This window comes from Glycine soja, chromosome 20 (genome assembly GCF_004193775.1).
Source record: "Glycine soja cultivar W05 chromosome 20, ASM419377v2, whole genome shotgun sequence".
Lineage (NCBI taxonomy): Eukaryota > Viridiplantae > Streptophyta > Magnoliopsida > Fabales > Fabaceae > Glycine > Glycine soja.
Window position 1 is genome coordinate 8,399,062 of NC_041021.1, and position 22,477 is coordinate 8,421,538.

General features: G+C 35.2%; 1 protein-coding gene and 1 pseudogene across 1 annotated transcript; both read right to left on the reverse strand.

Annotated features, from left to right (window-relative positions):
* Positions 1-2,560: 2,560 nt before the first annotated feature.
* LOC114401839 (cation/H(+) antiporter 4-like) lies at positions 2,561-14,567 on the reverse strand. The gene is made up of 7 exons (XM_028364424.1): positions 14,301-14,567; positions 13,005-13,431; positions 11,633-12,219; positions 9,561-10,644; positions 8,404-8,491; positions 3,131-3,361; positions 2,561-2,999 (listed from the first exon to the last, which is right to left on the reverse strand). The coding sequence occupies exons 1-7, from the start codon at positions 14,565-14,567 to the stop codon at positions 2,561-2,563; spliced, it is 3,123 nt and encodes a 1,040-aa protein (XP_028220225.1).
* A 3,739-nt stretch (positions 14,568-18,306) lies between these two features.
* On the reverse strand, positions 18,307-20,823 carry LOC114401840 (annotated as a pseudogene).
* Between the last annotated feature and the right edge of the window lie 1,654 nt (positions 20,824-22,477).

The following is a 22,477-nucleotide window of genomic DNA, read 5'->3' on the forward strand; positions in this document are numbered from 1 at the left end:
TTGCTGGAGAGCTTCTCCAAAAGGCAAAGTAATTTCCAGTTTCTTGAAAATATCAAGAAATATGGCCAAATGTCTCTCTTTGTCTTTTCGGGAGGGTACCAAGGGATAAGGTACCTCCTTGCCTTCAATAGGAATAGCCTCTTTCTTCTTTTCTCTAGTGACCTCACTCTTGCCCTTCTTCTCCTCAACAACCTTCTCTTTACCTTTTTCATTTTTCAATTTTTTTTCTTTTTCTTCTTCTTTTTCTTTTATTTCTTTTTGTTTATGTTTTTCTTCTTCTTCCTTCTTCTTTATTCTTTCTTGGCAGTCTATTATTGGTCTCTCTTCTTCTTTATCATCTTCTGCTTCCTCCACAATTTCTTCAAGTTCAACAAAAGTATCAACTGGTTCCAATGTCGGCTGAGCAGCCAACTGTTGTTTAAATCCCTCCACCTTTTAATAAGCTTTTCCTTCCTCATCTTGTATTGCCATTCTGCTTCTCGTTATCACAGCCTTACGCTCTTCCTTGGGATTTTTCTCCGTGTTTGCTGTAAAACTGCTTGATGGTTGCCAATTTATGGTTATTTTGGAGTAATCTTGTAAATAAATCTTGTTTTATGGTTAAAGTTGTCTCCAGAACATTTCCATTGTATTTAATGATGAAATCTATGCATTTTCAGGTGAAAAAGAGGCTAAGTTTTGAAGTGCAAAAAGTGGCAGTTAGGGCTAAGCTCAGCAGTTGGGCTAAGCGCGCATCCACTGCTAAGCGCAGATTCAGCGTGCTTAGCATGAAGGAGAATCTGGCAGAGCATCAACATCAAGGTTGCACGCTAAGCGCGAGATCAGTGTGCTAAACATAGAAGGTTTCTTCAGCCAGGCTCAGCGCAAGACTGGCGCTAAGCCCAGACCCACTTACTCACGCTAAGCGCAACGTCGCAATTTCAGAGCCTATTTAAAGCATGTTTTGTGCAGAATTAGGACACACACTTTTTGATATTCTTTGCTTAAACTTGGCACACTATTCCAAAGTGCCTATTTCGGGAAAAGAGCCCTAGAAGCAGCAAGAGGAACAGCTTGAGCATTGAAGCCTAGGTTTTGTAATTTGAGAGAGATTAGTGAGTTGGAGAGTGAGTGTGAGATGCTGAGAAGAGGAGGAGGAATCCCCCTTCTTGTGTAAGGAACTATCATTCTCTGTTTTTAATCTCATTTATTGTTAGGGTTTCATTGTAATGGTTGGCTAAACACCCTAGTTAGGGATTTCTAATGAACAGTTGATGTAAATACTTAATATCTAATTAATTATGTTTTCTATGTTCAATGCTTCCTTCAATGCTTAATGTTTGTTTGCTTTTGGTCTGATCATCCATTTGTGTGCAAAGTTAGGTGACTTTAGCATTGGGAAATGTACTGTTGCCTTAGAGCTTGATTGAAGCAGGATTGAAACTTAGTCTTACAAGAGGGATCTGCGGATTAAGTTTTGGTTTTAATTATGTTGTTACAATAATGTTGTTTAGTATGGGCCTAGTCTTACAAGAGGGATCTGCGGACGAAACTTAGTTTAAGTTAGTCTAAACCTAAGAGGGCCGTCTAAATTGGGCCTAGTCCAACAAGTGGGATCTGAGGACAAAGCTTGGATTGATTCGGTCTGACGAGGGATCGAGGTTTAGTAATTTAGGCTATAGCATAGAACACAAGAGCATGATTGATTAGAGAAATATATTTATATGCATCAGCTTGTTTGTTAGAAAGACCTAACATTTCAACCTATTGTTGTCACTTTTACTTACCTTGCATTTTATAGTTTTTAGCATAAAGGTTTAGCTTAAATTCTGTTTGAAATTATCAATCATACATGTTCTCTCAATAATGCTTCATTTCTAAACTTAACTCAGGCTAACATTAGTTCCCTGTGTTCGATACTCGGATTCATCCATTTTAATTTTTAAATACTTGATGATCTGATGCCCTTTCTGGCAAACCTGATTTCCCTTGAATATATTTGTACGAAGAAAAAGTGGAACCAAAAAGTAACCGCAGGGGAAATCCAACACTGGCCCACCTGGACTCCCAGATTCTTGATAGCAGACTCCGTGCTCTTATGATTAGACATTGACACTTGCATGAATTGAGCTAGAGTCTTTTCCAGCTTCGTGATTCGGTCATAGAGACTAGTCATCTGCTGTTGTGGCCTTGTAGATGGACCACCTTGGTCTCTGTTGAATTGGTTACCAGGGTGATTTTGCCATTGTCTCTACTGTTGATATTGTTGGCTATTCTGAAATCCAGAAAATCCTCCTGCATTAAAATTGCCTCTGGGCTGATTCCCCATATAATTGACCTCTTGAGCAAGTTGTTCTTCCTTAGGGATACAACATCTAGATTCATGAGCTCCACCTCAAATTGTACATCCTGTAACCTACAAAATAGAAGAATGTGAAGTTTGTGCAAAATGAAGCTTAGTTGGCAACTTACTGAGTGTTTCTGTTAATGCCTCCAGTTGCTTAGATAGCAACTTGTTCTATGCCAACAAAGTGTCCAGTGATGTGAGCTCCAATAAACTCTTCTTAGTTGGTATATGGGCTCAGTCTCTCAAAATGGCAATGTCACTAGCAGCCATGTTTTCAATTAAGTCCATTGCTTTCTCAGGGGTCTTCATCTTGATCTTACCCCCAGCTGAAGCATCCAAGAGATGCTTAGATTGTGGTCTTAACCCATCTATAAAGATATTGAGTTGTATTGGTTCTAAAAAACTGTGAGTGAGATTCTTCTGCAATAAACCTCTGAATCTTTCAAGTGCCTCACTCAACAATTCATCTAGAAACTGGTGGAAGGAAGAGATGGCAGCTTTACCTTCTACAGTCTTTGATTCAGGGAAATATTTCTTTAAGAACTTTTCTACAATTTCATCCCATGACTTCACACTATTTCCCTTAAAAGAATGAAGCCATCTCTTAGCTTCTCCAGCCAAAGAAAATGAAAACAAACTCAACCTGATTGCATCTGCAAGCACACCTGCCAGCCTAATGGTATTTCATATCTCTATGTAAGTGGTCAGGTGAGCGTATGGGTCTTCATTTGGGAGACCATGAAAAAGATTGTTTTGAATCAGCTGTATCAAAGAGGGAGGATAAGTAATTGATTGGGCTTGAACCTCTGGTTGTGCGATACTGGTAAAGAATTGTGGCACAGTCGAACTTGACAATCCTCCAGGGTTACTTTTCTTGGCTCTTCAGCCATGATCGATTCTTCAACAATTTCAGTATGAGAATGCCCTGCAACAGGAAAACTAGAAGATGCCTCGGAAGATCGAGGTTCTTCTTCTGGAACTACCGCTGCTTCCAAGTCCTGCAAAAAAAATTTGATTCTCTCTGCGTTATGCCTCCTACAAGTGGCGTTAATCTCCAAATCAATGGGGATCAAATCACCTGCAGTAGATCTTCTTTGCATACAAGAAAATAGAGCAGCATTTATCCAGTTCAAAAGAACAATGAACGTATAGTAACAAAAATATAAACAAAAAGAATCAATGCATTAAACAGAAAATTATAAAGAAATGCCGCAAAACTGAACTAAACTCTTCTAATGAATCTAGTTTCCCCGGCAACAGCACCATAAATACTTTGTTGGATTTCCCCTACAGTTACTTTTCAGTCCAATTTTCCTTCATACAAATATGTTCAAGGGAAATCTGATTCGCCAAAAAGTGCACCAAATCGTCAAGTATTTAAAATTAAAATGGATGAATCCGAGTATCGAACTCAGGGAACTAGTATTAGATAGAGTTATATTCATAAATAAGGCATTGTTGAAACAAACATTGATGGTTGATGATTAAAAACAGAGTTTAAACTAAAGTCTATGTAAAAAAATAGTAAAATTGTAAGTAATTAAAGTTGACAGCAGTAGGTAAAAGTGTTAGGTCTTTCTAACAAACCAGCTGATGCATATGAAGATATTTCTCTAATCAATCATGCTTTTGTGTTCTATGCTGTAGCCTAAAATACTAAACATCGATCCCTCGCAGGTTTAGACTAATTTAACCTAAGCTTCGTCTGCAGATCCCTCTTCTAAGATTAGGCTTAACTTAAACAACATTATCATAACAGCATATTTAGAAAACCAAAACCCCACAATCCATCCTTGGCAATGTGGTTATTCAGTCCTGCTTCTATCAAGTTCTAAGGCAACAGTACATTTCCCAATGCTAAAGTCACCTAACTGTACACACAAATGGGTGATCAGACCAAGAGCATGCAGAAATTAAGCATTGAAAGAAGCATTGAACACATAAAACACAATTAATTAGATATTAAAGTAATTACAACAATTGTTCCATAGAAATCCCCAACAAGGGTGTTTAGCCAGCCATTACAGAAAAACCCTAACATAAATGAGATAGAGAGTACAGAATAATTGTTCCTTACACAAGAAGGGGGATCCTTCCTCCCCTTCTCAACACCTCACAATCACTCTACAACTCACTAATCTTTCTCCAATTGAAGAACCCTAGGCTTCTCTGCACAGTTGCTCCTTTTTTCTGCCTTTGAGCCAAGTACTGCACTTGTGGTGTACTCTGTGTTATACAAGTCCTTGTGTCATTGTACCCTAATTTTGAGCAAAGCAAGCTTTAAATAGGCTCTGAAATCGTGATGTCGCGCTTAGCGCCACTGTTGCGCTTAGCGTGAGTAAGTGGATTTGAGCTTAGCGCCAGTCATGTGCTAAGCCTGGCTAAGGACAACCATCGCGCTTAGCGCGCGGCCTTGATATTTAAGCTCTGTCAGATTCTTCTATTGCGTTAAGCGCGCTGAAGCTGCGCTTAGCGATGGATGCGCGCTGAGCCCAAATGGTGAGCTAAGCGCAATTACCACTTTTAGCACTTCAAGACTTAGCCTCATTAATCATGAAATTGAACAAATTTCATCATTAAATCCATTGGAAAATATTCTAGAGACAGCTATAAAAATAAAACAAGATTTATTTACAAATCCCTACAAAATAACTGTAAATTGGGGAAACTATACAAGTTTTGGAAAATGTTTTCTATACAAAAGTTAGTCGTATAAGACGACTAACACCTTCAAACTAAACTAAACTTTCCAAATGGAAAAAATTCCCCAACAACGGCGCCAAAATTACTTGTTCGACCAGAATACTTGTTTACTCCCTCTTCCAAATTGCTATTACTTGTTTTTATATAGGAGTGGTCTTACCGACAAGCGCACCGGCTCGCCAAGTAAAATAATTAAAATGGAATGAATCGAGTATCGAACACAGGGAACTTGTTCATTTAGCAAAGTTTTGTTAAGTAAGTAGGCATTTGCAAACAGGAATTAATGATTGTGAATTAAAGCAAAAAGTATGTTCTATCCCAAGCCACAAGCACGCATACAATAAGAATAGATAGAAGCAACAAACACATAAAAAAACCTTAATTAGATATGAAAAAGAGTTTACATCAACTACTCAATAAGAATCCCCAACTGAGGGTTTTAGCCTTTCATGGCAAGGAAGCTCCTTTTACACTGAAGAAGAGGAATCAAGAGAAATTGCTTGCTTACAAAGGAGTGGGGATGTCTCCTCCACCTCTAGGAATTTCACAATCACTCAAACTCACTAATCTCCCTAAAAGATGAAAACTTGGCCCCTTGCTCTGCTCTACGCTCTCTGAAATTCACACTCTTCAGGCCTCTCAGTAGTGAACAGTTCTCCCCTTTTTTTCTGTGCAAATCAGGCTTAAAAAGGGCTTCCTGATCTCGATGCCACGCTTAGTGTCATTCTCGCGCTTAGCGCAAGTAAGTGAATTTGAGCTTAGCGCCAATCTCGCGCTAAGCCTGGAAAGTGACAAACAACTTGCTTAGCGAGCTAATAACGCGCTAAGCGCGTGCTTGCGTAGCTGTTGTCTTTCCAGATTCCCTTTTAATCACTAAGCGAGCTGGTGCTGGGCTTAGCCGTTGATGCGCACTAAGCACATTGAGCTTGCTTAGCGCGATGACTCCTTTGACACTTCTTCAAAATAGCTCTTTTTTGCTTGAAATTAAAGAAAATTTAACATTAATTCCATGTAAAGAGGCTTCTACTGAGTAGAGATCAAAACAAAGCACTTTTATTTACAATCCTACCAAAAAGAACCATAAATTGGGAGATTTATATACATTTGGGAAAACTTTTCTTTACAAAAGTTAGTCGTAAAAAACGACTAACATTACCCCTAGCACTCCTTGCTTCTTGGCTAACTGTTACATGGGAAAAAAGAAGATGGAAGAAGAAGACGATGAAGATGCACCAAAAACTTGATTCATCAATGTCTGTCCCAATCATCCCTTTGGACATGAGATTGAAGCTATCAAGAAGAAGGCCAACAAGACATCTTTGGATTGGTACACTCTAAGGAGGATGCACAAGTTCAAGGAATATTGCTCAAAATTGGAACCTGATGAGAAGCCTACTACAAACAGAGTTCATTGGTAATATGAAATAATTTCTTTCTATCAAGGATATCAAGGTTTTGTCTACCCTTCTTACACCAACATGCTGAAGAGATGAACAACATGTTTTTTTGCTGAGGCTGATTGCAATTACTCTTTTATTATCCATCTTCCTTTTTCAAACCTCTTCTTCACCCATCTAGTATGTCCAATATAGTTGAAGACCCATATTAGATTTTGAAACTCTTTGTGCCTCAACCTTCTTAGGCCTATGTGGAAGCTCTAGAAGCAAATTTTTTGCGAACAAGCGAAGCTCTTAAGGATGCTCTTGAAGGAAGGAAGAATGTTGAAGATCCAGCCACGAAATAAGCTCTGATTTAAGATTTCTTCTGTGGAGATCATTCATGGGTTTTGATGCCTACCAATAAAAAAGGAGAGTAAGTATTTTATTAAGATGCATATGCTTATCAAGAAGCAAGACAAAAATTAAGAAAACATCATTTGAGCTAGGGGGAGCAGACCAAGAAAACATCCTTCTCAGGGGGAGTATTTGTTTTGATTCATTGTCTTCTCATACTTTTATTCATGGACTCCACAAAATATGCCATCTTGATGTAAAAACTTTTAGGAATAAAATAAGTGAATTACTCAAACTTTCCCTAAAGCCTTATGCCCATTATGCTTCATCCAAAATAAATTGTTGGTTGTTCGCGTCTTATATACATTCTCTTTACTCTAATGTACATCTTTTAAAACTCGTATGTTTGTTTGGCATCATAAAAAAAGGAGAGATTGCTAAGTTATAAGACAAACCAGGCTCTTTAATAATTTTGATTAGATGAAAATAATTACCATGTCAAAAATTTGCGTCTTATAATCCTAACAAATGAAAACATTGTATCTACGATTGGTGGATCATATGATAGTAAACAAATGTTATGTTCTGATAAGCATTTAATATTGAATTAATGCTTTGTGTTTGGGATTCTATTTGTAAAGAATGTTTGAACATCCTTCTAGAATTTGTCAAAACCAAGGAAGTAAGAGAACGATCCAGATCAATCTCTCTTTTCCTCTTAAAAGACAAGCCAACCTATTGTACCTTCTATTATCAAATCTACTATGTTCTAAAGTTGATTTGACCTCTAAAACTCACTGCTAGAGTGTGGCTTTAGGAAGATAAGTAGAGTGGTGTATCAACATGGACTGGACATGCATCTAATGCTCGTATTTAATGTATCAATAAGCACCTTCAGATGCAAGCTCATACGCAAACAAAAACCCTTTAGAGACAATGACGACTTGTTGAAGAAGTCTAGCTACAAAAACTCGAAGCTTTTAAGAGTTGAAGTTAAGAAGAACAATTTTGAATCTCTTATTATTTCTCATATATCTTCAAGCTTTTTTTTTGTAATATTAATAAGTTAGGAAAAAGCTCTCAAAACACTTCGTATATCTTCAGAGTAAAAGATAATGTGCTTAAGTTAGAGAAAAGAATACTTGGTAGAAAAAGAATACTTGGGTTGTAAAAGATTTGGGGTATGCTTTTCGGTAAGAGTTAAAAATGACAGTAAACAATACTTGTAACTTTATGAGTTAGTGAAAATTTGATGGATTGTTAAGAACTTGACGTAATCTCAAATGGTAATGAGAAAACAATATAAATTTCATTGCCTTGTCTTTATCTCTTATCTGTTTAACTAACTAGGGATTAGAATTTTATTTTGGTTCTAAAAAATGTTTACAAAATCTAATAAGCATCGTTTTACTTTGCCTATTTGCAAAAACCTTGTATGCTTTGTTAGAGTTTTTTTAGACAATAACTTTGTGTTCAAAAAAGGTTTGTGAAAATTTTTAAATCACAATTCAACTGTCTTCTTGTGATATTTGTCTTTACAACAATATATACCTCAATATTATTCTTAAAGTTAGGTGCATTTGCACCCCTCAAATGTACATGGATACACCACTCCCCTTCTCCAGTCTCCTTTCTCAATACCTTTTCTTCCCTAAATCCCAAATCCTACACCAACATTGTGAGACTCTTCTCCAATCCCTCATCTGGTTTTGACACAACCAGTTCTCGACTGCAAAACAACAAAAAGGCAAGAATCACACCAAGCCAAACACTTCGCAAATCACATCACACTAAGAAACTAGTAGAAACAAAGCCAAATTTTAGTATCGATGACATTAGCATAGTCGAATTGGAAAGCATTCGGATTGGAATTAAGGGTTTCAGAGAGAAGGAGGAGAATGCGGGAGGGAGGAGTGGGATTTTTCCAAGGCTAGCAAATGAAGAATGGTGATGAGGTGTTGAGAAGACGTTGTTGGTGTGGTGGTCTTCAAGACAAGAGTCTAACGGGAAAATGAGTTGATCTGCACATGAGCGCGACCCTTGGAATGGCATAGACAAAGGAGGAAAAGAGAAAAGAAGCCTTGGCCTCGGGCCTTACAAAACTTTCAGCCATGGTCATGTGTAGATGTGGAGTGCAAAGTGAGGGTTAAAGTTCACGATTGTTGATCTTCCGACACTACACTATGTTTACTTCTAAGCTTTCTTATTTCCCTCTTTTTTATTTCATTCTTCAGGCAATAAAATTGTATATTATCATGTTCGGTATGGTTTATGTATGGATGTCAACACTTAGGATCAGTTACAAAAAAAGTTGACAATAGTGACAAAGTAATTTACATGTAATTTTTAAAATTGTCACCGAAATTTTAGTAACACCAAAATTAGTAACAATTATTTTTGGCAATTTTTGTCACTAATGATTTAATTTTTTGTAGCGCATGCAGCTGGAGGCAGCCAAAGAGTATCCATTCTAGTGTACGTATAAGATGTATGTTATACTTATGTGAACTAGATGAATTTTAGGGTTGATAAAGATGGTGTACACTAGCATTCATCTGTATTAATTTTCACCTACACCTAACATTTTGGCGATGTTAATTATATGGATGGATGAACTCGTAGCAAAAAGTGATCATGGATGAAAACGAAGGAGGGGAAAAATGAGCTACAACATTAGAACTTGAAATCAAAATAGTTGTAATTAAGCCTAAAAAAATTATACAAAATGGATTTTTTTTTCAAAATTAAACAACAAAAAGTTATGCCAACTAGTGTCATTCACTCATCATGACACAAACTTGACTGTTGTTGTTGCACAACCAAAATTGAAGCCCTAGTCTCCATATCCGGTGAAGCAAGCAAATCACCAACAACCCCTAACTCCGAATATTCAGTCCAATTTTCCAGCCCAAATGTCTGGGAAGTTTTGACCCCATTGCGTCTCCCAACTACAATAAAATCAAATTTGTTCGCTATATCTTTGATGAAACATGTTGTCTCGGATGCATCTTCTACAGTCCTCTCTTCATATGTCACATTTTCTAGTTTAAAATAAGCTCCACGCACCTCCCTCAACTCCTCATTATCAATCATGTGTTCCCAATCCGAGATATTGTGGTCATGTGCTAGCAACCTATACACAAACAACTGATTCTCAGGGTTTTTCAAAAACCTCTTAGCCAAGCACAAGGCCTCTCTATCATCAGGTCCACCCAAGAAAATCATGGCAACCTTGTAACTTTTTGAGCTGAACCCACAATTGCCACGGTTCACAAGAATCCCAATTGAGCAAGGTGCCCTTTCCAAAACCTTGGAATTAAGTGCTCTAATGTTGCTATCTTCTGACTCAATTGACCCATCCCCTCCCCATTTCACATGAAATGGAAGGACTATTAGGGCTGCATTTTTGTCCAAAGCAAGGTAACAAACATCTTCGTGCATTAGGGTTGTTGGGGATATGGCAGTGTAGGTGTTGGCAGTGGCAAAACCAGCATAGTCACGTTCAAAAAGATCAAAGGCCACAATTAGTTCCCCAGAGTAGTTGTGGGAGGACCCCACTTTGTGCTGAAGTTTGTGTGCTATGAAAATTGGATTGGACCTTCCTACTAGCTCCATTACATGCACAATATCTGCCACTAGTGTGTTCTCTGGTGCAGGGGAACAAAGTTGGAGCATATTTTTTATGTGATTCATGTGGAATGGCTTGTGGATGCACGCAACAACCCTAAGCTCATGGTTGTTTTTCAAGGTCATAATGTTCCTTTTTTGGTACCCTGCGTATTTCCTTGAAGGGTCATACAATGCCTTCACACCAAGCCTCGAAGTTGTTCCCATAAGCAACACTGAGATGATCGTAACAGCTATTGTACCTTTATTTTGTGACTGCAATAGTTGAAGTGGTTAACGTTAGTTAATCATTAGTTCAACAATCGAACAAAGATCAATTAATGCATCTTAATTACCCCTATATCCACATCTAATTCTCTCATTAATTAACCTTTTAGCATACAAGAATGTTAAGATAGGTGTAAAAAAATGAAAAAGAAATCCATTGAACAAGTTAAAATCTTTCACATGTAGATTTGTTTTAAGTCCAGTATTACAAACAAAACTTGTTTTTACTATCATTGTATTACACCATTACATTTGTAGATAAAATAATAAATGTCTAATTTATTCTTTCAAATATAAAGTAAATGTCTAATTTATTCTTCCAAATATAAAGTAAAATTTCTCTAATTAAAATTAAATCTAAACTTATTTTATCTAAAATGTATTACAACCTAAACTCATTAACATTAATAAATAATTAAATTTAAATTTACTTATTCAGTCTAAATATATAATATTATTTTAAGATTTTTTTTTTCAAAAAATATATTTCACACTAATTAATTCCATAATTATAATCAAATCAAAATGATCATTTAATATTACAATTGTGCTATATGGAATTCATTTACTAAGTCTTAATGACCTAAATTAGGATAGGACACTAATTTGATGTAATTAATAGTTTCAAAACCAATCCAATTATAGTATGTTTCATCAAAGCACCAAAATAGTCATATGCTATAATTAATTGCAAGATGAGAAATGTATTCTTTAATATATTTATTTTCAAAAAAATTTACATTATTAAATAAATAAAATTGATATAAGCCCGACTAAAAAGGGAGCCGGAATCGCATTTTTTAGTTAAGCCAACTTCATATAAGATCTACTTAATATATAGTGAGAACTTGAAAAAGGTATCTTTTAAAAAAACATGTTACTGACATGAGACACTTATGCATATGTAAGGTAATGCAAGTAGTTTTTATTTCTGTTTTAATAAAATGCATGCATATATGAGTGATTGAATAATTACCATTGTATCGTAGACCAGGACATAGGAGCATATATCAACAACACCTTTGCAGCTCAAAATGAGAGCAAGGCAGAAGCCATCAGTGAAGGGCATTTTGCAATAGCGGCAAATTCCCATGCACACCACCAACTTAATCAAGTAGACCATTATAACGAAGAAGCATATGACCATAACGAAGGAGAGAGAGTCACATTGTTTGAGATCGACCTTCATGGTGCTACACGTGACGAAAATCGAAGTCAAGAACCAGTTGGAGAACAACTCAAGTTGGGAAACGAATTCAGACCCCAAAGGAGGGCCTTCAGGAACAGCAAGCCCTAATATAACTGCTCCTACCAAGAAGGGTTGGTTGAAATACCCTGCAAAGAAACCTAATCCCAAAAACAACACTACGATGGCATAGATATAAGTCTTAGACACGGGTTTGCCTTCTGGGGTGTTCTTCACAACCCATCTCATTGCTGGACGCCCAAGTAGTGGAGCGAAGATTAGGTAAATGAAAAATGCCACCATGTTTGTAAGACGGATAGAAAAATCCAAATTTAGGCTTTTCAGAAAGTCGGCGCCAAATCCTGCCCCGATTCCACCTGATAAGGGACACCAAAGCGAAATCAGATACATTGACGGATGTTGCTCCAAAATGTTTTTTTTTTTGGGGGGGGGGGTAAATGATTAAATATAAATATTTAAAATTATTTATAGCTTTATCTATAAAGAAAATTATATGCTAAAAGGAAAGAAAAAACTTGGGGGGCCATGACGTCCCCTGCTTGCAAGAATCTCTGCCACTGGATACATGGAAAAGAGGGAGAAAAACACAGCTTTTAATATGTAAAACATAAATTCTATGATACTAAGGGTTTTGTATATTAGTTTTTGGACCAATAGTTGCATGAGTTCCGATTTAATGAACCCACGGCAATTCTTCTGTAATGATTTCATGAGAATTCATATGCAACTATTGGCCAAAAAAAACTGATTCTACCAAAACTCATCCTATATTTATCAAGGTGTACTCTAGCAACCTTCTTTATATGTATAAATAACAACTGATCAGGTGTTTGCATTAGCGAATTAGATTGAATGGGTTTTTAAAGCAAAAAGAATCTAATTATCTAATCGCTACTTCATGTAGTGATAATTAAGGTGGTTTGATGGTTAAGAATAAGGAGGTCATGGATTCGAATTTTTTCACTAACAAAACATACCAATTACTATCATATGCCTGTTAAAAAAAATCTAATCACTACTTCAAATTTGTTATTTCCTCCTACATTAAATTAGTTTGACTTAGAATTTAAAATTAATTCAATATTAAGCAATTTAAATTTTCAATTTATTGGGTTTTTTGTTGATTAGATTTTGAGTTTACCTGCGAGATCGGTGATGAAAGCTATGGAGAGTGCAAGGCGTCCGAGTTCCGAGTTAAGGATTCCGAGGTCATTGAGCAAGGATGAGATGACAGCGAAGGAACAACCGCTTTGAGAGATGATGACCACGGGTAGGACGGAGGAAACGTCTTCGTTGAGGAGCTCTTGCCATGTCGGAAGGAAGAAAATCAACATGATAAAGCCAACAAATATGGAAATACCGTAGGAGGAAACTGCAATGACCCAACCCTTCTTCCCCGTCTTCGTTATCAAGCTTAGGTCCATTTGAACTGAGTTTATGAAGAGATAGAATGAGTACCCTAACCCTGTCAACGTGTTAAGGATGTCTGGACTTCCGAAGGGGAATAGCATCTTCTTGTACTTTTCGAAGGGTCCTGTGGGAATTGATGGACCTAGAAGAAAACCAGCCTGAAAGAAATGGAAAGGTAGGGTTTAATTAGGTCATGATCATATGTGTGTATGCTTTTTTTGAGATGAATGTGTCTGTATGCTTGATTATTTAGCTTTTAGAGATTTAGATGGTGATGATGGCTGAATTTTGAAGTAGTTAAGTTATTACATATTTAAATATGTCATTATTTATTTTTGTTTAGTGATAACATATCAATTACGAATCTAAGATGATATACAACGTAACATGTTTAGATGGATATTATATCATTACTAAATGGTGATAGGATCTATTTTAAAATTTATGAGGGATGAAGTTAACTCATTGAAGACAACTTATTTATGAGAACTAAATTTAAAATTAAATTCGCCATATTTGCATGAAGTAAATTAAATAATAGTAAACCCGAGACGTGCAGCTTATTTACAACCATGATGAAACGGAAAACAAAAAAGGCATTCGTAGCCATCTGGCCCATCTTGGAGTATATTCTTGGGAATTGTATGTAACATGAACCGAGAAAAAATAAAGACAATAATTTATTTTTATCAATTCTTAAAACTACACAATTGACTAATAAAACTGTAGAAAAATCCAGCAATTCGGACATGTAAAAAGATTATATAAATTTCCCTAACAGCTCCATCGACATTGTCATAAGTTATTACAGGGAATGGCAAGAGTTATTTATTTAATTACGTGTTTGATCGATGGACTCATGCCTAGATAATGACAGGTTTATATATGTAGGAAACTAAATATGATATCCATTTTGGCATAACAATGTATGATAACAAAACTCAAATGAGCCTCGGAATAATTAATGGAAATTTAAATTAAACATTCCAAAAATAAAACGATGACCATGGAAAAAAATGACTCATACCATTACTTGTGAAACGAAATAAGGGATCCCTAATCGCTTGAGAATGAAATGAAAGCCTTGCGTGACGACAAAAATGGTAACTATTTGTAGCTCAAGCACTGTGAATGCAGATTCTGAAGGTATTGCTCCATTTTCTGGAGTCCATATGCCATCAGATATTATCTTCATTGGCTGATTCATGCACACGTTGTAGATCTCATGTCTCTTTAGAGGAATGTCATACGCGAACGTGGCTGAAGAGAAGATTGTTTGATTGATCAAATTCATCTTGGTTGCATGCAAAAGGACTTGACACAATTAAGGTAGGAACAATTAATTGATGAAATGAATTAATTATGATGGAAAGAAAACGAAGTGAATAAGATATGTAGGAGGAAAAGTAGAATTGGCGTTCAACTAGATATATGGAAACACCAAGGTGCAATCTGAGTTTACAAGTTTGCAGTTAGTTAATTTGCGGTTGGAAGGAGCTTGATTAGGTATTGCACAGTAAATTGTTAGCTCCTCCAACTAGAAAATGCTTTCTGTAACAGATCATCATTTTTTACATCCTATTTTGTCTATGTTTAGGGTATCATTTTTCTTTTCAACAAACTTTTTTTATTAGTATATATTTAATTACTTTTCTAAAAAAAATATTTCTAAATATATAGACATGTTGATGGGTATTAAAATAAAATCATTTGGCATAATTAAATTATGGTTTTAAACCCAAACACGGTTTAAACATAATCACTAAGTTAGATCCAGTAGTGGGGGATTTAAGTAGTTTGGATTAGTTCCTAATTTTAAACCTTAATGCCTTGTAAAAAATAAACACAATGGAATTAAATAAAAATGAATAAAATGAAAAGGGGCGGAGTTCATAAGATGGAGAAAATAAAAATATATAATATTAATATGGCAGCATTGCAGTTTGGGGATTTTTTTTTGGTAGTTTTGGGCTTTAGTCCATCTTATTTTATTGATTAAGTTAATAAATGAACATGGGCTTTATTGTTTTATTTTTTTTAAAAGAGCATTTACGTAAATAATTGATAACTGAACTTTTGTTTAAAAATTAGGAAAAATTTAATTCTATAAAGGTGGATTTAGACGAGAGCAAAAAATGAAGGATAGAAGAAAAGGAGAACAACAATGCTCCTAAGTTCATATTAGATTGTAGTACATATATAATATCCATCACATACTTTATTGCATGATTCGAAATAGTAGATATATAGTATAAATAAAAACGAACCTAGCTAAATGACAGCTATTCTCAAAAATAAATAAATGACAGCTGTTAATAACTGAAATTCAACTGTTACTAACATAACCAACTTTTAATGACCGAGACTTGCAATAAGCCTAAATAGTTATGCTCTAGCTCTAATAAAAACTATAGAGATAAGCTAATTAATATATATTAAATAGACATATTTTTAATTTTTGAAAAGCTAGGAAAGCAAGTATTATTAATAGAAAAACCAAAATACTCAAGCACAAGTTGTGCTCAGATATTTGTACAAAAAGACCTATGAAGTTCTGTGACTCCAAAAATATAAAAAGTATAAGTATTGTACATGTGTAGACATTGATATGTCCATATAGGTATTCAAGAAGTATCTTATTTTTTTATTTTAAAATTTTGAAAAGAATTGTAAGACACGACTAAGCTATTTTGAGCCGGCTCTGATATGACCGAGTTGTTTCTAATACGACTTTAGTCGCTTTCTGAATTTTTAATATTTTATAATTTTTTTTGTTTTAAATTTAGGATTTTATAATAAAAAAAAGTCCATTTATGTGTTTTTGACTTTGCTCAAATTATGTTTTCATTGAATAAATTTATTTTGTCACTCAACAATTATGTTTGGAGAGTTTGCTAAAACAAAATCTACATATTTATAGTATATATTTTAACAACGCTTAAGATCATAAATATAATTATATTTTAACAGCAGTACTAATTTTATTTTTATTTTGCATTCATATATAATTTTTTTAATAATGTATCTAGGACGTATCATATTCTTAATTTCAAAATAAATGTTATATCTTCATATTTGTGTCGTGTGGTACCTTTGTCATGTTGTATATGTGCCGTATCAGGTATCTAGACTTCATAGAAAATTACATATGCTGCTATATGATTTGAATCTAACGTTACAATAAAGCATGATCAGATATATAACCATTGATCCACCTATGCTGCCTTGCTACCTGTGATTTCCTTTTTTTCCTCTATTAACATGGTATGAAATAAACACTTCATATCAGGCTTGAAGGATGGCGTCTGGCTACGATTTTCAAGAGGATGTCATCCAGGCGGGGGGTTTCAATTTTGTAGAGATTGAAATAGGTAAGGATTTTAAGAAGCTTGAAGCCTTTTTTTGTCCATGAGAATATAGTTTTTTGTTTCTTATATTATTTGTTGGTTATTATATTTAAACACCGTTGTGGTTATCTATTTGTCATGCTTGATCTAGAGAATGAGTAGTATTATCCATACTTAATAAAAATGAATTTATATTCCAAGGAAAGTTTTTCAGGTATTATACACGTGTCATCACCTCATGAATTGGACTATGAGCCTTCTTTCTAAATTTAGAAACTTATCCTGGTGTTATAAGCAAATTAATATAGCGCCTCAACAATATTCATTCACTCATATATAAGAAATTATTTTTTTAATTGACATACTTCGGCTCATATTCACTACTAAAATATTATGATTTTACGACACACGTTCTAAGACGGTTATCGGGGACCATCTTAAAATGTGAGGTGATAACGTTTTTGTAATTAAGAGGGCTAAATTTGTATTTTACATCGGTCATTCTAAGACAATTATAAGGAACTGTCTTAGAATGTATGTTAGTGGCAAACTTGTAAATAAAATGATAAGAGACAATGGCGGTTTTTAGTTTAAGATCGTCATTGTTATTGGGAACGTTAATTAATTCCTTGCACATTGCGCCCGCACTACCACAGCTCCTTCCCTCACCTCTCCACTGCATCTCCTTCGACATCGTCACAACAGGAAGCTCTCGCCCCTCCGTCAGTCACGCCGTCCATCACCGTGTATATTTGTTGCTCCCTTACAGGTAAGATGAAATAAGGGCATGTTTGGGTACCTTGATTAGGTTTTAGAACGCTTAGTATTTGGGAATGTACCACGAATGATTTATTTGACATTGAGATTCTATGAGAAATGTCAACATAGACTATTTGGTTGACTTTGAGTTGCTCACATTGTACACATTGCTACACACCCTAGTGTCATTAGGGTAACTTGTATTTTCTTGCAATGAAGTTTTGTTCAACCAGATTCTTTGAAAATTATAGGAGACCCTTGTTATCTAGTTTTATCTTTAGCTTGAGCATGGGCATGGTTCATGACCAGTTGCGGTTTTAATACGATGAGTGAATGGCATGAACTCCCTTACATTATTTCTCATTGCAATGCCCTTTTAATTAACAGTGGTTTTCAATTTAGGTTGAGAAGTTAAAATGGAACAAGTCATATGATTTCTGGTAAGGTCATTGTAGTAAGTATTAACTAATTAACATGATGTGTCCCACTTCTCATATAGACTAGGAACTTGACAGGAACATTGGGTGTTACCTAATAATTCATTTCTTATATGCATTCAGGTGATGATTGCAATCAAAAGATCACTTGTCAGTCTTTGAGGTACATATTTAAATGCATTCTTAATGGTTTTTATATTTCTTGAATCCTTTTAAAGTTGCTTCTTATCTGATGCCCCTGCATAGTATTTTGTTCCATGTATGTGAAGGGTGCAAATTATGTGTACACATTAATGTGGTTTGTCTTGACATAACTAATGTAATTGATGTTTTGATTTAGTTTCTATATTTTTCCAATCTTTTGTATGGTTTGTTGACCTTATCTGCTACACAACCGGTTTTCTTTTTTATCAACACTGAAAATTTGGTCTGTTCACATTATCGCAGCCAATTTTGGTTACTGAGATAGAAACAACATTCTCAATTTTAATTAAAAAACAGTATCCTCAGTGTGGTGGTTTCTGGTTGTAGCTTCTTCCAGCAACTTAGATAACTCCTCCACCTTCTTAATAGATTCAAGTTCCCTAATTCGGAGTTCATCATTTTCTTGAAACATACACTACAACTCATTATCTTTATCCAATAAGTTATCCTTCAATTTCATGTTCTCAGTTGTTGCTTCCTTAAGAGCTTCCTGTAGTTGGATTGCCTCAGCCTCAACTTCCTTCAGATTTTCCTTCAACTAAGCTTCTTCCTCCCTGTTGGCATTAGCTTCTTCCTCAGTTTCTTTAAGCAAATAAAGCAATCTTTTTATTTCTTTTTCCAGGGACACCTTCTCTTCTTCATTTTTCTTTATGCAGCTAACTAGTTGAAGCTCTCTCTGCTCCCACTCAGCCTTGGAGTTCTCAAAGGCACTCTTAGAATTTTCAATAATACATACAAGAACATTAATCTCATATCGTGCCTCATCAAGCATGGACTAGTAATTTTCATTAGTAGCTTTTAACACTAACTTTAAGTCTTCAATCTGGGCATCATCGCTTTCACTTTCAGCTTGGATGTTTAGTAGATTTTCTTTGGCTTGTCTAGCTTCTGCAGATACTTCATGTAATGCATGAAGCTAAGTTTTCCATTGCCTTTTTACTATTTTCTTCTTCATCCCTAGAATTCTCTAATTCACTAATGAATAAAGGTTTTTTTTTCTTCTAATAAGGCCTGAACACTAGAAGCAGCAAGCTTTACATCATTCAAAGCCTGTGCTTTCTCTTCCTTAACCCTCTCAAGTTCAGATGTTAGAGCCTCAACTTCCTTTGACTTTTCAAGACTTTCTTCCTTAGCCTTACAAAGTTGGCATTGTGAATCCTCAACATCTGCTCTCTGTCTCCCAATTGTCATTTCTAATAATTCCACCTTCTCTTTAAGAGTATCAACTTCAGATTCTGCTTCATGCAACAAATCATTGTTTCCTTCTACTCGTTTCATTATAGATTCCAAATACTCTGATGCATATATCTCCAATTTGTTTGCTTCTTCAATCCTCATTTCTAGTTCCTCTACCTTTGTATGCCACTCCTCTAGTAGGGTACGTGCATAAGATTCATCCATCTTCGAAGCTACAAGCTCCACATTAAGCAGTTCAATAAAAGATTCTCTCTCTGACAACTTATCATCGTAACCCTTTGATTTTTCAAGTTCTTCCTTGAGAGCTTCTATATCTGTTTTAAGTTTCAATATAAGTTGATTTTGTCTAGCCTCTGTTTCCACTTTTGAATCCAGTAAGGCCTTCAATCGCATCAATTCACTTGATAAAAACTCTGCTTTCTCTGCAAGAATCTCGACAATTTTAGTTGCATCATCAGCATGATTCAATGCCTGGTTCTTTGCATAACAAGTCAAGGCAAGTTGTTGTTTAACCCGCTGAAGCTCCTGAGTGGTGGAGAGAAGAGAATCCATGTTCAATGCGTGCTGGTTCCTCACACTTTCAATCTTTTTCTGCCATTCTTCTTTCTTCTTCTTAACAGTTTCAATTCCAGCCTATTCCAATTCCATAACTCGGAACTTCTCAATCTCAAAATTCTCCTCAGGGCATTTTTGAGCAATCAATGCTTCCAGGAGTTTCTCATTTGCTTCCTCATCCACTCTTTGTGCTTCTTTCAAGTCATCTACTGCTTTTAGCTTCTCACTCTCAACCTAAATAAGCTACTCTTTTGTTTTCTTTAGGTCTTGATGAGCAAGATTCAATTGATTTTGTAACTCAAAACGCTTTGCAACTCTAGCGTGTTGTTTCTGACAAAACCAAGGAATATATACACACAGATCAAAGTGCAGATACCCTTAAAAGGAAAGAAACATTAATTAAAATATTTTTGTAAATCAGCTATAAGGAATAATGAAAGAAACATCCCCAGCAGTTTCCAACCAGATATTGAACATCTCAGAACAAAGGGTAAGAAGTCATGCATTAATGTCAAATAATTAGCAGTTTAGCACTAATTGGTTGAGTGATCCATCTTCAAGCAAAAAAGGTTTAAAGGCAACTTGAGATGTTAGGAAGTTAAATGATTGATCAAACAATTAGAAATAAAAATAAAGAAAAAAGTTCAAGTGCTGCAACTATTTGACAATATAGAAAAATATGACTGAAATCTCAAAGAAAGATGAGACCTTAAGTGCAATTTGTAACTTACATCAGGTGGGGTGGCAGAGGGTCTTGGTGATTTTCGCTCAACAGTGGGCTTTGAATTCACGGATCGAGGTGATCATTCCACAGAAAGCCGTGAATTTTGCAAAGGTGATGGTGACTCAGATTTTGGCTTGGATACTAGTTTGCTAGTTTTACTGACTCTAGGAGTTGCAATTGATCCTTTGTTGGAATTTTCAGATAGATTGGGCCTATCAAATGACAGCAGTATCTTAATATAATAAATAAATATTGACCTAATCTAGACACGTAATATGATAAAAATTATTCTAGGGGTTACCTTTTCCATTTTTTCCAAGTCTCCATATCACCATAACTATGATAGATATTATGATGACCACTGCAATAAATGTAGTTATAGATGCGACTAATGGAATAATAAACTTCTGGTTGTTGCTCTTGCATAACCCTATTTGATAGGGATGAAAGGTTTCCATCCAGACTGGAATGTAGCCAAGTGCCAATTAATTATCATAAGATTGATGATAATAGAAGAATTATGGAATGGGGTGAAAAACTATATAATCATGAAGAGTATTAGTGTTTTTTAAACAGAAGAAAGGCTAAATAAGAAAGAGTAACAAATTCAGAAAGAGTAACAAATTCTAAAATTCTCGTAATTTTGGTGTTGCTAGTGGCTGGCTAGCTGCTTATTGTTTCTAATTCTAAATACTAGTCAAATAACAAAGGATGTTTCAAAAAGCATGAAACAATAGAGGGTGAAGAACAAATGTTGCTAAGGGATTTAACAAACTCTATAATTATGTTCGTCTTTAGGACTATTTATTTTATTCCAACAAAGTTGTGTGTAGTTATAGCCTAGGAGCAAACCTCAATTGCTAAGAGTTGTTTGATGACTTTTCCTTTAGACTATTAGGAATGGAACCTGTGAGCATATTCCTCTACAAATTACTACAAACATGGTTTAATGTGTTAAATATATTAACACAAATGTGACAAGAAAAAGGATCTTGTGGCAATGCTTAAACAAACCGCAACTTACAGAATCTTTAATTGTGGTGGTTGTGCAAAAAAATTTGGCACCTCCCCTATCAATTCATTGTTTGACAAATCCTTGCAACAAAATAGCTTTTTCTTTACAACTTAACCTTTTTGACAACCTCTTTAATGTTCCTCCTATAGAATGCTTAGGTATTCATGCTGAAATACAGATTTATGTAAAAATTAATAGAAAAAACTTACAAAGCCTCTCATTTTGTGCAGCATGTTCTGAATTGTGAATGACAATTGAATGATAAATTCTGATCCTTGCCAAATTTATGCTTGAAATATCATTCCTTAGTCCCTCAAAATAATTCCACTTGGAAATGTGCTAACCCAGTTTCTTTATTGCCAAAAAATCTGGTCTCCTATCCTAAATTGGTTTTACACTAATCAGGGTATAAGTTGCTTCCTATTCTTTGTTCTTGCAAAAAACAATGTATTTTTGATTTCATATTACCTGGAAAACAAAAAACATAAGAAAGAAATACAATCGAATTTCAGGGTCAAGCTCAAGATTCATTGCTAACCCCTATAGTTAGTTTGATAGAATAATTTGATAGTTTAGTTAGTTACATGCAGAGATAATGATTGCAACAAGGCATGTTGCCTATAAAAAACACTTGGGTTGAGAGGAAGACGGTATGTTGTTATTTGGGAGGAAATTCAAATTTTTGTGATACAGTCCAGGCCTGAAATCAGGCTATTTGGAATCACAAGTCACTGCTCCAATGACAAGATTGGCCACTTGCCTTGGCCAAATTCATCACATACCCTTAAAGAACAAAACATGGCATCCATAGCATAATCCCCATGTTTATACACCAACATCCTTGGAAGATGAGTCAAATAGAAAGCATGAGACAAGCGTTGAACATCATGAGGAAAAATATTTGCTGCAAAAGCTGATAATAGTGAGACAAGCACCATGAGCTGTAGCAACTAGTGGTAATGGACT

Excerpts from the sequence above, each read along its gene's own strand:
- LOC114401839 (XM_028364424.1), bottom strand. The coding sequence starts at position 14,567 with ATGAATTTGATCAATCAAACAATCTTCTCTTCAGCCACGTTCGCGTAT. Across the intron at positions 8,492-9,560 it reads TGTGCAACAACAACAGTCAA|TCGAGAACTGGTTGTGTCAA; the intron begins GTTTGTGTCATG and ends GTTGTTTTGCAG. Across the intron at positions 3,000-3,130 it reads CCAGTATCGCACAACCAGAG|GCTGGCAGGTGTGCTTGCAG; the intron begins GTTCAAGCCCAA and ends AAATACCATTAG.